Source organism: Anomalospiza imberbis, chromosome 21 (genome assembly GCF_031753505.1).
Source record: "Anomalospiza imberbis isolate Cuckoo-Finch-1a 21T00152 chromosome 21, ASM3175350v1, whole genome shotgun sequence".
NCBI classification, from domain to species: domain Eukaryota; kingdom Metazoa; phylum Chordata; class Aves; order Passeriformes; family Viduidae; genus Anomalospiza; species Anomalospiza imberbis.
This window is the reverse complement of record NC_089701.1, coordinates 11,128,633-11,144,994: the sequence shown is the minus strand read 5'-3', so window position 1 is coordinate 11,144,994 and position 16,362 is coordinate 11,128,633. Positions and strand designations below refer to the sequence as shown.

The 16,362-nt window shown below is 59.1% G+C and overlaps 1 protein-coding gene across 1 annotated transcript in view; it reads right to left on the bottom strand.

Moving 5' to 3' along the window:
- ABCA2 (ATP binding cassette subfamily A member 2) overlaps nucleotides 1–13,854 on the bottom strand; it is a 33,147-nt gene extending 19,293 nt beyond the window's left edge. Inside the window, exons 1-12 of the mRNA XM_068211722.1 lie at nucleotides 13,653–13,854; nucleotides 7,330–7,423; nucleotides 4,925–5,036; nucleotides 4,345–4,511; nucleotides 4,014–4,141; nucleotides 3,741–3,845; nucleotides 3,127–3,312; nucleotides 2,827–3,045; nucleotides 1,872–2,206; nucleotides 1,466–1,625; nucleotides 1,126–1,254; nucleotides 680–847 (exon numbers count right to left, since the gene is read on the bottom strand). Coding sequence (XP_068067823.1) covers nucleotides 680–847; nucleotides 1,126–1,254; nucleotides 1,466–1,625; nucleotides 1,872–2,206; nucleotides 2,827–3,045; nucleotides 3,127–3,312; nucleotides 3,741–3,845; nucleotides 4,014–4,141; nucleotides 4,345–4,511; nucleotides 4,925–5,036; nucleotides 7,330–7,423; nucleotides 13,653–13,718 — 1,869 coding nt within the window. The 5' untranslated portion in view covers nucleotides 13,719–13,854. The remainder of the gene's footprint in view (nucleotides 1–679; nucleotides 848–1,125; nucleotides 1,255–1,465; nucleotides 1,626–1,871; nucleotides 2,207–2,826; nucleotides 3,046–3,126; nucleotides 3,313–3,740; nucleotides 3,846–4,013; nucleotides 4,142–4,344; nucleotides 4,512–4,924; nucleotides 5,037–7,329; nucleotides 7,424–13,652) is intronic.
- Between the last annotated feature and the right edge of the window lie 2,508 nt (nucleotides 13,855–16,362).

Below are 16,362 nucleotides of genomic sequence, written 5' to 3'. Positions count from 1 at the left end.
ATTAACCCAAACACTCACTGGGTTAATCAAGCCCAGCATTAAACCATGCTCACCAGGTGTCAATTTCACACATTTTTTGAACACAGGGGTAGTACCACTGCCCCAGGCAGACTGTTCCAATGCTGACCACTTTTCCAGTGAAGAAATTTTCTGTAAAATCCAACCTAAACCTCCCCTGCTACAACTTTAGGCTGTTTCCTGTTGTCCTGTCGCTTGGGAGAAAAGACCAACCCCAACCTGGCTGCAACACTCTTCTAGGTAACTGCAGAGACTTAGAAGGTCCCTCCTGAGCTTCCTTTTCTCCAGGCTGAGCTCCCCCAGCTCAGTTCCTCCTCATCAGACTTGTGCTCCAAAACCTTCCCTGGCTCCACTGCCCTTCTCTGGACATGCTCCAGCAGGGTAGTGAGATCTCAAGCCCCTGGATGGGTCCAGCACGGAGAGCCTGCAGATAGTACAGCATGTGCCACCCAAAGCAAACCCCAGCCCCTGAAGTCAACAGTGTGTGAGCACCTCCACCCTAGACATCTACCCCAAAGCTCTGGACACTGCAGGAGCCACCACCTTCCCCAGGGCTCCTGTCCCACGCTCTTAAAAAGGTCTCAGTGGATCTGACCCTCTTCAGCCCAACAGAGCCTGGCTGTTGGTGGTTCAACCTTCCCACAGATGTGCTCCACCTCACCTTGGCCATGAAGCGGACCCAGCCACAGGCAGCATTGTCAATGGTATCCAGCTGCTGGAGCAGGATGCTGGCATTGGGCAGGGAGAAGTTGCCATTGAGAAAGTTGTGGAGAACATCACTGTCAGAGACATTCAGGATCTCTGGGTGCTTGTGGAGGTCAGCAGTCAACTGAGACAGAGAGGAAGACATGCAGGGAGAAGTTGGGGTATGCCCTGCCTCTGAGGTCACTGTCCCCCGGACACAGGTAGGACCCAAATCTCCTTCTGAGCTGATGAGGAACAGTGTGCACACTATGCAGGGATCCAGACTAGTCTCCTAGTGGAGACAGGTGGATAACAGGGAGTACCCCATGAAGAAGTTACAGGGTATCTGGGGGGAGGATAACCCCTTCTCCACCGCCAGGGCAGTAAATCCCAGGCAGGCTCATCCTCACCACACTGTCCTACCTGCTGGAGCCAGTGGATGCGCCTCTGCAGCCTGCCCTCCTCCAGGTAGGCTCGGATCTCAGGGGAGATGTTCAGCCATGCCTTGGCGTAGTGGGTGACGTTGCCCACAAAGGCGAAGGTCTCGTTGGCCTGGGGGCCAGGCAGAAAGTCGTACAGCGGGCAGAGGCAGGAGCTTCCCGCTCTTTGGGATGACTAGCAGTCATGGAGATACCCGCCCACCTCCCACTGCCTGTGGGAGCTCCCTGTGTCTGGCAGTCAACCTCTTCCCTACCGCACAGCCCATCTGCAGAGCAGGATGGTGGGAGAAGGAGGACAGGGGCCCCACCCTATGCATCCTCACCTTCAGGATGACCTTGTCAACTTCGGTGCCCACAGGTGCATACAGGATTTTGGGGTTGCTGGTCATCAGATGCACAAGGAGGCCCAAGTTTCGCTGTTCCTTGCTGGTGAAGCCCAGCGAGCTCATGTTGCCCTGCTTCAGTGCCTCAGGCTCAATGGTCCTGCAAAGAGAGCTCGGGCTTTCTACTCTGCTTCAGGCTCAGCACCCCTTGCTGCAGGCAGCCCCCACCCCTGCCCATGACAGGCCTTCAAACTGACTCCAGTGCCTGCGTGGTGCTGCCCAAGACAGAGAGCATCCTTGGCTGCAGGACAAGGCTGCAGTACAGCACCCATCCTACCTGCTCAGCAAGGGGTGACACCACTGGCCTGCACAGGGAGAACCTGGAGCCATCCCCCAGCACTCCTACCGGTTGTTGCCACAGAGGATGGGCTGCAACCCCGCCCAGAGCTGCACAAATGCTGAGAACTGCCCCTGGGGGCTGTCAATGCCAGATGGGCTCTCCCCAGCGTCCTCTTCCTCCTCTGCCGTGGCATTGCCAGCCGTGGCATTGGTGCTGGCCCAGCTGGTGCTGTTGGCCGTAGGTGGCATGGCCTTGCTGGCACAAGCTCCCCTGGGCAGGAGCTTAGCCAGTGCTGAGAGGATGTCCATGTCCTGGAGAACCTTCTCCATCTCCACCAAGTCCTCGAGGAGGGCACGGAGGCGGTGCTGGGTGGCTGTGCTGTTCACTTCCTCCAGCTTCAGCTGTGAGTATGTGTGGACAAGGAGTTACTCATTGCTGGGACAACAGGGTCTGCTTGCCTTTAGGAAGGGACCAACGAGGACCCCAAGCAGCAGCAACTCCATTTTCTTGGTTAAAAGGTTGGAGCTGTGCTGAGGTAGGGCCCTGGACTCATTGCTGTGCATCTGCGGCTATGAGGCAGTGAGAATGGTGGCAAATGCTGGCAAGGACTTGCATGAGGACATGAGATAGCACTCAAGACAGGAAGGGTGGTCCTCTGTTCCTAAAAAAGGACACATCGAGCTTGGGTGGGACAAGGAGTGGGACCTCAGAGTCAGGCTTGAGTTGTACCAGCAAGGGCTTTGCCGGTTCTGGGGAGAGAAGCCAGCAAGGACACCTAGGAAGATGCTGCAGACACCCAGTCCCATCCAATAGGCAGGGGTCCAAGCAAGTGCTAGAGGGGAAACCACCTGGGATCTTACCATGGAGCTGGGTGGGTGGGGTACTCATGTCAGAGAAGGGGGTGACCAGGAGAAGCCAGGCCATTTAACTGTTCCCCATCCCAACACAACACCAGCTGAGTTTGAAAACCCTTCCCAAGTTCATCCCTGCCACCAGCCTGCCCCACCTGCCCCGCTCTCACCCTGCTGACTATCTTGGGGGTGTCCAGCTGCTTCTGGAGCTCAGAGGCCAGCTGGGCAAAGCGCTCCTGGCGGATGGTCCGGCTGCCATTGCAGGCCAGCGCCCGGTATGCTGCCAGCAGTGGCTGCTGCCTGGGTGACACGCGCAGGAGGCGGTGCAGTCCCCCTGGGTACTGCTCACATGTCAGCTGCTCCAGCACTGGCCCAGTGAAGAGGACATTCTACAGGGGAGGAAGTTGTAGGGACAGCGCTGCAGTGCCTGCTCTGGCAGAGCAGCCCAGGGTGCCCCATGAGGTGCTCACCTCCATCTCGGTGACAACAGCCTGGGGGCTATCAGAGATGGCAGGTGCCACAGCAGTGCTGGTGAGGCCCAGAGCCTGGGAGAGCATGCGGAGCAGTGCCGGACGGTGTGGGGCTGCCACTGGGTCCTGCAGCACCCTGTGAACCAGCCCTTCCTGCAGGCTTCTCCAACCACTGGGTAGACTCTTCTGCAAGATGAAGAATGGGGACAGCTGGACAGGGACTCCCCCCAGGTCCCCCTTCTTGTGCGTCCCCAAGCATACATGAACAGCCCCACAGCATCCATGGTCTCCACGGGACGGGGAAGAAAAAGGACGTGCAGATGCAGGGGTCCCCTGCAGGCCAGACACAAGGGGGAAACAATTTCCCCTGTTCCCTCCACAGCCACCACCCAGGCAGCGCCAACCCCCACTGCAATGGCAAACCCAGGCATAGGTACTGGTGCATCTCATAAAATTGGGAGAACTGGTGGCAGCACCAGGTTGGACCCCAGACATCCCTGCTGCTGCTCTGCCCCCTGACAATGTTCTGTCATGGCCCATCTACTGGGATATGGAGGGGACAAGAGAATGGGCTCTACCCTATCATGTCCCCTGCATGCAGGACCTCTCCTCACCTCCAGCTGTGTTATCTTCTTGCTGGGGCCAAACCCATCCCACAGGTCTCGCTCATGGGTCTCATCAGCTACCAAAGGAAAGGAATCAAAGAACTGCCGGTACACCTGCACCAAGACGAGAGCATGACTGCCAAGTGTGTCAAAAGTGGAGCACCAGTGCTGCACCTGCTTGCCCAGCAAGGCCCTGGCATGGGGTGGCAGGGTAGGACAAATCCAAGCTGGGTGCCATTCACAGGGTAGCACAGACCCCTGCAAAGCTCAGAGGTCACCCACCTCCCGCAGGTCAATGCTGGAGCCCAGGAGCAGCTCAGCCGTGCTGTTGGGGAGGGAGAGGTTCTGCATCAGGAAGCGCCGTAGCTCACCCTGGTCTTTGGCTGCCCACGCCAGTGTGAAGCTGGACCCTGCCAAGGAACAAGGTGGGAGGTCAGAGCAGCCCACCAGCATGAGGGACACGGCATGGCCCCAGAGCTGGCTCTGCCCAATGCAGCAATGTGGGACAGTGGCAGGGCACTACCACAAACCATCACTTTGCTGGGTTCTGGGCCAGCTGGCACTATCTGTCCCTGCCCGAACAGGTAGTGAGGGCAGGCAGAGCACAACCCACCTGCTTGGCTGCTGAAGTGGGTCTCCATGGAGCTGGGCTCAGGGCTGCTGAGGGCCTCCAGGTGCCGGCGCAGCGACTCCAGCTCCTCCTCCAGTCCTGGATGCTGCGGGTCGAAGAGGCTGCTTTGCTCTACTGCCTCGCTGAGGTGTTCCAGAATCTGTGTCACCCTGTGAGAGCCCAGCACCACCCTGGCTTCAGGGACAGAGGAATGGGGACACCTTCCCCAGAGCTCTGGGGGAAAGAGCCCCTCAGGTGCAGGGGACAGCAGTACTGCCTGAAATGTGGCACCACTGCCCTTGCCTGCGCACTGAATCCAGTGTGCCAGGGTTCAGAGAGCACCTCAAGGTGTCTCAAAGGGCCACCTCTGTCCTCCTCCCAGCACTGAATACCTGGGAGGCCACAGCAGAACAGACTGAGGTGTCCCCTGCAGCAAGGACATGGTGGTCTGCACCCAAGCAGTTTTGGGGGATGCTAGCTTCTGCCTCGGCCCCAGGGTGGCAATGTCAGTGTGGAAAGGGGAAGGCTCTGTGTGGGAGCATGAGGGGTAGGAAAGGAAGTGCATGGTGAGGGCAAGACTCACGTGGAGTTGGAGTACTGCAGAAAGCCAAACTCATCACGCTGGCCGTCAGGGCACAGGGACTGCATGACTGGCAGGATCCCGGCTGATGTGAGTGGGGCCGCCGTGTAGAAAGCTGGAGCCAGTAAGAGTGCAGAAGAGGCCAAGGAAAGTGCAGGCAGCAGGGAGGAGAGGCAAAGAGGCAGGGAGGGGGAAGGGACCACCAGAGAAACAGACACTCAGTTCACAAAAGCACACGCTGGGGTCTGTGAGCCCATGGGAGGCTGGCGGCCACAGTCAGAAGTCAGCAGATTTCCCACCAGGGCTGTCCTGGCTGGTGACTCTGTGGGGCTGCAGGCAGCTCCAGCACCCCTGGCTCCAGCCCTCTTGCCCCCATCCACTCTTCCCTGGGTGATGGCTCCCTTGAGCCCCATGACAATGCCAATTTCTGCCACTTCCCCCCAAAATGGCCACCAACCTCCTCCAGGCTCCTGGCCCCTCCTGTTAGTAGCCTCAGAGGCAGTGGTGTATCTCCAGAGGAAAAGGAGGAAAAATACAACAGGGAAAATAATTTGTCACCTGCAGCTCCCAGAGCCCCCAGCCTCCCCCCAACTCAGCTGCCCCAAAGTGCAGTGGCTGGAGGTAGGTGGAAATGGAGACACGGAGTGGGAAGATGGGAGAAACAAGAAGCAGCAAAGGGATGGCAAACCTTCCCCCCTCCACTGGCACTGAGCCATCATTCCTGCTGGGACCCTCCCGTGTTCTTCCCCAGGGCAGGGCAAGCCCAGAATGCCACTGCCCGATGGGGACCACAGGTTGTCATCGGGCCGTACCAGTCAGGGACCCTGCTTTCACCACCCTGCCGATGACCCTGTGATTAGAGATAGGTCAGTGCTGTTAACAAGGCCACAATCAGTGGGCACTGGTGAAGATGGGCTTCTGGCAGGAACAAGGGACAGGTGCAGCATGGGATAGGCCAGCAGCCTCTTGGGGTGGTGGAACCCACACTGGTGGCCATGCCACACTTTGGTGAGAAAGTCAGTGCATGGCATCTTGCTGGCCTTGAGGCTCTAGTGCCACATTCCAGCTTGTCCCAGCCATGAGGGACCAAGACCCTGGTGGTGGGACCTGGTGGTGGTGCTAGTGTGGAAGCCAGCCCCAACCCCTTAGCAACTGGGCAATACTGGATAATCACAGGCAACCACATGGGTGATAGGACCCAGCAGACTTTGCTCCAAGAGGCAGGCAAGGAGGAGGAGTAAGACAAGCCTCCACCTGGCCTGGAGAGCCCTATTCAGCCCAGGAGGCTGGGGACATGGCCACCAGTGGCCCCAGCATCTGGGGAACCCAGCACCATCAACCAAGGGGGTACACCATCATGGCTGGTCAGTCCCCAGGCAGAGGCCATACTGTGCTGCTCAAACTCATCTTCACCAGCTGTGGAGGAAGGCAAGGGGTTTACAGAGGCATAGATTAGGCCAGAATGAGTTTATCTAAACCAGGCTCTTTCTCCCCAGACTATGAGGCCAGCACTGGTAAGGGAATGGGGGGAGGCACCCACCCGTCCCACCAACTTACAGACTGGTGCATGCAGTTGAGGCATGAAGGGCAGGCGGGCAGGGGAGATGGTGGGAAAGAAAAAGAAAACATGAGCAAAAAGGAACAAAAAACCAAACGAAAAACCACACAATGCAGAGCATATGTCAGCACCAAGGCAGGAACCCCGGCAGCGCCTTGCTGCAGCCGGACCATGCTGGCAGCTGGGCTCTTCCTCGCCGGGACACACTGAAACACAGGCTCAAACCACAGTCACATGGGGTCACCTCCAGTGCCCAGCATCTCCCCTGGCCCTGCTGTGCCACCTGTACCAGGGCATCCACCAAGGTGGGCATCCATGAGCCCTTGCGAGTTGACAGCTTCACTCCACTGCCTCCTCCCAGCTGTACAGCTCGCAGCCACCAGAGCCCAGGCCAAAGCTCCAGCTGGAATTCTCCCAGAGCCCTCAGCTCCAGTCCCATCAATTTATCATCCTGCCAGACCTCTGAGCATACCAGGGCCAGGCGTAGGGCTTCCTGTAGGTCACTTTCCCCCACATTGGGGAGCCCTTCCTAGAGCCACTCCAGCTGACCCTCGACTACTTAGGAGGACTGTGGCTGTTTCAGCACCATCGAGCTCGCCCTGCCCCATGCAAAATGTCCATGCCAATGACAGCCACAGGCTGGTTGGTGCTGCAACGCCCAGGGGAGCCTCCCCAGGCTGGGATAGACTCTGCTACTTCCACCAGTCCTTGGCTGTAGCCCCTGCCCAGCGCAATGTCCCCCAAAAGGCCTCTCTAGGTCCCCCCTGCCCTCAGGCTGGAGCACCTCCCCAGGGCCTCAGGGTGCCCCCAAGTGTGGGAGTGCCCCAAGCACCGCCTCGCTGGGACTCACCTTCCTTCACAGGGATAGTTGGCTTCTTCTGCCGCAGCCCCAGGAGGATGAAGAAGAGCACCAGGGGGATGAAGATCTCGAAGGCTAGCACCCACTAGGGATGACACAGAGCAGAGGGGACAGGATGCTTAGGGACAGAACACAGCCACCTGGGAGAAGCACAGGCAGTACAGGGGCCCCCAGGCATTGGTGCAGTGCAGCACTGTGTCCACATATTGCAAATGGCTGGTGGCTCTGTCACAGCTCAGCCAGCAGCAAACAGGTTCCTAGGCATCCCACAACCTCCTGCCTGCACCACCCTGTCCAGAGCACTGCAGGACACGGCAGGGTATGCAGAGGGGATGGATCCATCTTCCAGCAGTGCAAACAGGCTGCTGGGGCTTGAGCTCAGCCTCGATGGTTCACCATAGCTCCATAGCTGGAGCTACCCAGGGAGAAGACCTCAAGTTCTGAAGGCTAGTGCCCTCATGGCCTGGAGCAGCATGATGTCCCCTTGTCACCTGTGCCACTGTTGGATCTCACAAGGCTCAACAGCTGAGTCCAATAGCAGAGTTCAGTTCAGCCAGGCCCTGGCACCAGCTCCAGGTGCAACTGGGCCATCCTGGTACCCATTCCACACGCACCTAAAAGGCTCTGGCTACAAGGAATTTCCACTGGCAGCATACAGTAAATAAAAGCAAATCCCCAGGAATTCCTGGCTACAGTGGCTCAGAAGTCCAGGCTAGGCTCTGTGCCCAGAGGCCCTGGGGATAGGCATCAGCATCTCCAGCTATGGGCAGGAGCAAGCACCTGGCACACTGCCAGCACAGCTGCTACCACTTTGCACTTTGCACTAGAGTGCCCAGAAATGGCACAGCCCCGCTGCCCAGCAGTAGGGAACCACTGCAGGCTCAGAAACTGAGGCACAGTGTGAGGTGAGCCAACTTTGGCTCACTCCAGGGCCAGATCAGACCCAAGGCAGCTGCTGAGACCCTGAAACTGCTGCCACCCATGGGCATGGCAGGGCCCAGCTCCACTACTGGGAAGGTGCTTTCTACACGACCCACACTGGCCTCCTCCCAATGACCAGTGCAAATGGGCAAGCTCGTGGGGAGGCAAGAACGGACTTTAATCTGAAGGATGCAGCTGCCAACAGGAGACAGGGTCAGGCCCTGTGTCTCCAACATTACCTCCATGCTGCCTCACTCAGGGGCTGTCAACACTCTGTCAAAAAAGTCAGAGCAGCCCCAGATGGCAGTGAGCAGAGGGAGCCCTGCACCCAGGTTGCTGCCAGCAAATGGCCACAGTGCTACTTCTGTGGGACGAGCACATCTGCACCCATGGATGCTGCTCATGCTGCACTCGCCATGCCAGAGTTCCTGGTTTTGGACAGGAAGAAGAGCTGAAGGAGATGGGAAATGGCCCCAGGAGCAGTGCCTGAGAACCATATCTTTCTGATAACACCAGTCCCAGGGATAGTCCCTGGCGTCACTGTTCCTGCATAAGGCAGGATAGCAGGGGACACCCTGATACACACTGCTGTCCCGTGGCCCCTGCCCCACCCCCTGTCTGTTTACCAGGCACACAATGGGGCCTCTGTGCCCAGGCACCGGGGGGACCATCCCCACACACCCACGCTGGCCTGTACCAGGCTCGTGTGGGGACTGTCCTTGGTGGCAACAGCTTGCTGGAATCTGCTTGTTGTTATTTATTTTTTCACTGTTTTATCACTGTTATTTTATTTTTTTGACAGGGGTCATTGACTTTTGCTCATCTCCATCCTCAGAGATGTCCCTTGTCCCCACCCCTTGTTCCACAGCAGACTGTCCCACACATTTGGCACCCACAGTGACATGGTGAGGGACAGACATGGTAGCAGATGGCTATCTACCAGGCTGCACCTCTAGGACTGACCCTGCCCCCCTGGTCCCCAGGGGCACTGGCATGCAGCAGGGCCCAATGGAGCCTCAGACTTCCAGAGAGGCACCAGGTGGGTACACCAGCACAGCCTGGGGATGGTGGGGTCCCTACCTGCAGGTGCAAGACACTGGGGGACATTTTGGGATTGTGAGAGGAAGCAAGGAGGAAAGGCCAGGATGCAAGGAGCTGAGAAGGAAATGCTCCCCAGTAAGTAGGAAAGGGCCAAGGAGAGGAGAAGAGAGGGGCCAGACCCTGCCAGCAGCTGGCATGATTGCACCAGCTAGTCTGCCTTGCTCTGTCACCCATCCCCTGCCCCCCTCTTCTCTTGACGAGGACACAGGTGCAGGACTAAGCGTGGGACACTGGTCCCAGGAGCCCTTGTACCAGGTGACAATGGCTGTGGGGGCCACGGACAGGTCCTGGGCGGTGGCATTCTCTTCTCCCACATCCCCTGCCACATGTTCATTTCAGCCTGGTTGTATGTGAGCAGGATGAGGTCATAGGCACTGTCCAGATTTGCACAAGTGCTGGGTGTCCACCTGCCACCCTACAGACAGTGGGATAACTTGTCCCATGTTCAGCCCTGCCCCTCGACTGGAGGCAGGGGTGGGGGGGGGTCCTGCCCAATTCCTCCAGCAGAGAGGCAGAGCTGGGTGGGCGCTACAGCAGGGTGCTGGCCCCTGGCAGGGGAACATGTCTTTCTGGGAGCACTGGGACACTGATTCAACGCCTGTGCCCATCCTCTGCCATGCTGTCAGATGGGAGCAAGAGGCTGCTAGGAGGCCAAGCAGGAGGCAGCAGTGCCTGCTGCAACACACAGCTCCCACACAGCCAGGTCAAAATGTCAGACAGGCACCACAGGACAGTGGTGCAAACAAAACAGAGTAATTGGCCCAACCTACCACCATGCCCACCCTCCAGCCACCACTGGGACAGGTGGGAGACGTGCTGGAGCCAGGGTCAGCACAGACATGGTTGTCAGATCATGGACAACTGCACAACTCCACTGGTGTCCCCAGGATGTGGCAGCACTCATGTCCCAGTACCCCAGGGGGCAGTCCTCATGGGGACAGCCAGGCCAGGCAGAGGCAGCTCTGCCTGTCCATTGCTGTCACCCAAAAGTCCACTCAGTTCCCTCCTGCCTGCCCCCAGCAATGCATGACACCCACAAGCCACAGCCTCCAGCCAGCATGGTGTGGGAGAGGGCAGTCAGGGGCTGGGCACCCCCATACTAAGACTCTCAAGCTGGCAACTCCAGTGACACCCCTGCATCCCAAACCTGCCATGTCAGCCCCCCTGCACACAGCCTGGCATCTGCAAGGGGGTTTATTGGCAACATCAAACACAGCATTCAAAATCCCCACACATACTGCCCAGAGGACAGGGGAGGGTCTGCCTGTCCTCCTCATGGGAGGAAGGAGCTGCTGCCTACTCCATGCCAGCCTCTCTGCCCATGCTAGTGCTGCCCACAGTGCTAGCAGGAACCCTGAGGGATGAGGCTCTCAAGTCCTGCAGGATCCAACTCTTCCAATAGCATTTTAAGGCTGCAGAAATACCTTTAAATTTTCATGGCTCCACACTTTAATCACTGCTAGATGCCCACTTTTGCCCACAGCCAGAAGGTAAAGGCAGGTAAAGCCATGGTCACTGGGAAAGATGAGCTCGAGAGCTCTGAGGCAAAATAGGCCCCAAAATGCATGAGGCTGTGCCAAGCTGCCCAACTCCAGTGGAAATCTGACCATGGACTGATGGTCACCACCCAGGTGGGGCCTGAGAGGCTTCCTCAAGGTCACCTGCCCCACAGGGACAGACAAGGCCAGGTCCAGGGGCTACCAACTCCCATCCTGCCAAGGCCTGGCCACCCTCACCTCTGGTCACTTCCAGTTATGTCCATCTGTCCCACTACCCCCTGCCTCCAGCATGGACACATCCTCACCCCGACAACCCTGGAACAGCAGCCTGGCACTCAAGGCACAGCCAGCAATCCCCAGGGCTGCCATGGGCATCCCCAAGAGACCCCACAGCCCAGGCTTCCCTCTGCCAAGAGCCACCGATGCTGTTCTGCTCAGACCTTCATCATCCCAGGGATCCTGCCTGAATTTATGCTCTGGGAAGAATAAAATCGGGGCCACACCCCATAGCAGTCCCTGGAACAGCTCAGCCACACTAGGCAAGGTCCAAAGCCACCATGGGCTGGGAACAAGGCCTTACAGAGGTGCCACTGACCAGAGACAGTGCCTGGTCATGCTGCAGGTCTCCCTGCACCCATCATCCACCCCTAAGTGGCCTGGCCAAGCCCTCACCTAAATAATGAATATTATTTACGAATGAATGAATAAAGCCTATGAATATGAAAGTCTCTCTAAACTGTGAATAAAGTCTGTCCCAAAACCATGGCTGTACCCTACTGCAATCCTGCTCCTGAGCAGCCCCTGCTGCCAGGGACAATAGGGACACCCCCAGGCCACCAACATTCATGGGCAGAACACAGAACTGCTCCAGTAGTCAAGTCCCAGCCCAGAGGCCTCAGTCAAACCTGGAGTCTCTGCTTCCCACCCCACCCTGCAGCACTGGATTTGCTGCTCCATTTATTGCCGGGGGTGGGGGGAAGCACATGGTGGCAAGGACTGACCCAGGGGAGCACCTGCAGCACTAGGCTGTGCCAAAAGGCAGCTGCTGGCACCCACACTCCTTCTCTGAGGCTGGGAGAAGTCCAGCAACCCCCAACTCTGCCTGGCCCTGGGTGAACACCCAGCAGCTGCTCCAGTCCCCCAGCCTCTGGCTGCTGCATTAGGATCACCCCAGCGGGAGCTGGTTTCCCACAGTGAAACATTCATCTGCGGCCATTGCCAGGACAGACTCGCACTGGGGAACCCACTGCTGAATGCCAGGCACAGCCACCACACAGGACCTGGCTCTGCCCTGGCCAGCCACCACCGGCAGCTCAGACCAGCACTGCTCAGAGAGGGCAGAGCTCCCCACAGAGTGGGCAGAGTGATGGCCCCTGCACGGATCAGGGACAGCAAGTGACTCTGGGATTCACACACAGCAGTAGCACAAGGAAGGAGGTGATATACACAGGGCACACGCATCCTCAGGGCACAGCTGTCCTAGGAACTGTATCAAATACATCCATGAGCACCCGCGGCACTGGGACCAGCTCTAGTCCTGGCTCACAGCTGGTTCCCTGCACTCACGGCATCGCTGGGTGGGCAAGGAGGGGCTGCTCCATACCCTGCCACCCTGCCTGAAGCAGTGGCAGTCCAGCAACATGTGTATGGACTATACACATGGAGGTGATGGGGCCTGGGCTCCTCATCCTCCTCCTCTGGCCACAGCTTCCTGCACTGCACCCCCGCTGCTGCCCACAGGGGTGAGCACAGAGGGAGGGTCACAGAGAAATGGGTCCCCAAAAGCTGTGTGCACCCCCACTCTGTAACCCGATGGCCGTGGAAGCCAGGGCCAGGTCAGCCGGTGTTTGCCAGGGCCCGGCTGCGCCAGGCTGCTCATCCTTGTGGGCAAGGGTCCAGCTCAGCCCCTGCTGTGGCCATGCAACTCTGCCCAGGGTAAAGAGGGGAGATGACTCAGCCAAACAGCATCATCCCCCTCATCCATTTTGGGGGCACCGGGGCTGTCAGTGCAGGGAAACCTGCCTGGAGCACCAGGCTCATCCCTGCTCCTGTCACAGGGGCCTCTGCTGCTCCGGTTACCGGGACACGGGGTCTGGTGCTGGCGGCTGCCGGTGAGGAACAGCAGGATCGGGCCTGCGGGATATTTGGGAAGGGAAAAGAAAAGCGATGCCAGCTTGCGAGCAGCAGCCCGTTCCCCTCCCCCACCCGCTAAAAATAACCGGCTACCTCGGGCCACGCACCCACCCCCTGCCCACAGCTGCGGGATCCCTCGGGGGGCTGATGGATGACCCCACACATGGAGCCTGCGACAGGGTGGCAGCAGCCCCGAGGCCCCAGCACGGTCGATGCCATCTTGCCCCTTCTGCCAGCCCGGGAGGGACACACACCAGCCCCCCGGCCCCCAAGCCCACGAAGTTGCCTTTTCTCCAGCCCACGGGAAGATAGGCGGCTCCGACCCACATATGGACCGAAAACCTATTTATACCCGGCGGGTATCGGGGCTTGAGGAGCGATCCCACCGGGGGAAGGGCGACATCCAGCCCCGGTCCTGGGCTCCACCTGCGGCCCCCGGGACAGGGCGGCCTCACGGACACGACAGCGAAGCGGGAGAGCCCCAACTGTTGCTGCCACATAGGGACCCGGGGGCGCGCCGGGCCGGAGGATTCGTGCACGGGTGGCCCGAGGCAGGCGGACATCGCTGGGCCGAGGGACTGGGGGGACCCTCCGGCACCACTTCCGCGCGGGGCCCGGCCTTGCCCCTCGGGGCTGCAGGGCCCCCCCGCCCCCGCTCACCGGGCTGCGCCGCTTCAGTGTCACGTTCTTCCAGAGCAGAAGATGGAGCTGATGCAGGAACCCCATGGTCGGGTCGGGCTGGCCCCGACGAAGGGCCGGGCCGCGCCGCGCTCAGCTCCGCGGTCACCCGCCGCCCACCGCCATCCCCTCCCAGCCGGAGTCCACTGCCTGCCGTGGGTTGCCGGCCTCGGCCCAGGCCTGGCTCCGCCGCACCCGCCCCGACCCTGCGCAGCACCAGCACCACCCCCGGCCCGCGGCGGCCGCCCCTTAAAGGCACCGCCGGACCTGCCCGCTCCGCCCGCACGGCGGCCTCGGCACGGCGCGGCCCAGGCCAGGCTCATCCCGGTAACAGTGGTCCCGGTGCTGACTGTACAGAGCGGGGCTGCTGCCCCAGGGGCCGGGGAATCCTCGCTCCCATACACAAGTCACCTCCGCGCTTCTGCCCCTGGTGCTCCCCCAGGACAGGAAGGACTAGCCCGTGGCTGCGGGATCTGTGTACCAAGGTGCCACGGCTGTTCCTCCTCTTGGATGCTGCCCACCCTGCTCCTGCCTGACCTGTCCCACGGGCATGTGCTGGGTGGTTTTGGATGGACCAACCCGCTGCCACATCTGTCTCCTGGCAGCTCTGAACCCCGGGCTGGATGCCCTCAGCAGTAAGGACTGAACCAGGCCAGCTCTCCTCTTTAATTCCATCTGCTCTTCTTCTATCCATCCTTCCATCCATCCTTTTTCCTGCCATTCATCCATCCTTCCTCCTATCCATATTTCCTCCCATCTGTTCATCTATCCTTCCTTCCATCCTTCCTTCCATATTTTCTTCTTTCTTTTCCTCCCTCCCGCCATTTTTTCTTCTTTCCATCTGTCCTTGCTTCCATCCATCCCCCCATCCTTCTTCCTCTCCCTTTTCCTGTCCCTCTGGTTCTCTCCATTTTCCACCTGTCCCTCCCTCTTCCTGCTCTCCCTCAACCTTCTCTCCCCCTTCCCTCTCCTTTCCTCCAGCTCTCTGTAACCATCTCACACTCCATGCTCTTCATGGGCCAAGTGTAGCCAGCAGCAGTGAATCCCTCTCTGGCTGCCCTGGCCCCAGTGGTGCTGCCAAGGGTGCCTGTGCTCAGGGCAGGCCCTTTGGCAGCTGCCCGGGGCTAACAAAAGCTCTCCTTGTCCAACACAAAACAGCATTATTCCCCAAACTTCTGGGCAAAACACTGCTGAGGTCCAGGAGGACAAAGGATGCCTAGTGATGTGGTGGTAGAGAGGCTCTGTGTGCCTAGTTCCATGCTCTGGTGAGGATGACTGGTTTGTGAGGGTTTCTGGGTGCGCGGGCAGGGCTACGTGCAGCAGAGATGCCCAGAACTGAGGGGAGCTGGGCTTTTACTAGGTCCCTGGGGAAGGAGGGATGCAGTCACCCTAGACTCCTCACAAAGAATTGTGTGTGGTTTGCCCACAGCCCACACAAGGTGCATCTCCAAGCTCCTGTCCTGCAGCAGGGTCCCCAGCTTGGAGGGGCACAGTGGGGGGACCCATGGGTGGGTCAAAGCCCTGACCTGGGTCCCCTGCACCTTCCCTCCTGCTATCCCTGGGTGGGTCTTGGGGAGCTTCACAGTTGCTCTTCTGTTTGGCATGGCCATGGAAACCCCAAGAAGCCAGCAAGGGACAGACCCAGCAGTGTACCACGGGGCAGCACAGTCCCAGAGATACTGTGGCAAAAATCCTCCAAAGACCCAGGGCCTGAAGCCCAAGGCCCAACCCCTTCCAGGGCTAGAAGCTCCAAAGACCTTGTGGCCTATGGACAAGGCCCATGGACAAGGGGTCCTGAAGACTTGGGAACATGGAGCTCTGAGCACCTCTCAGGGGACTTCCTTGCAGGGTGACCAAGCTCCTGTCTCTGTATGAAGTCATCTGCAGATGGCAGTACCCACACATACACGTCTCTCTGCTCTGTGCTGGTGCTGTCCAGTATTCCTGATGGTCTCATGGCCTGGTCCCTGGCCTTGATCTCTGCCCAACCCACCGGGAAGCACTGGCCCTGGCTCCCTGCCTGGCTCAGAACCATGTCCCTTGGGCCACAGGATCAGGGTGTTTGGATCCACTGGCTGCAAGTCCTCCCAGGGCATTGTCCCTGCACACAGGGTGTCCTGGGGCAGTACCCACACATGACAGCTATAAAGTGCCAGGGAAAAGCTCCCTGCTGCTCTACCAGCCATCCTGAATACCCTATGGAAATGCTGTCTCCAGTGCTGTCCTCCATGGAGGGAAATGACCCCAGCCCATGTGGCCTTGGGTTCTCAAGCTATGGGGCAGCAGCAGGATGATGCTGAATGCTCCAGCCAGGCAGGGACTACTGCCCACAGACAGCAAGGCTAGGACAGGCAAGGCTGGTAATGGTGCCCTGGGAATGGACTGTAGTATCTGGGCTCTCAATCGTTGCAGGGAAAGAAATGCAGAAAAGGAGTGAGAAAAGATGACAGGAAATGGACATGGCTGTTGAAGAAGGAGCACCCTCCCTTGGGGCTGCAGTTGGCCTTTGAGGACTCCTGGGGTGTCATTGAAACCACAGAGCCCTGCTATACCGTGGCATGGCATTGTGCCCAACAGGGATCCCAAGAGGCTAGCAGCCAGCAGGAATGAGGGTGCAGATCCCAGGGGCACTGGAGCAGCCTGAGAACCCTGAGGGAGTAGTTTGGAGCCCTGTTCCCAGCTCCGTGTGTGT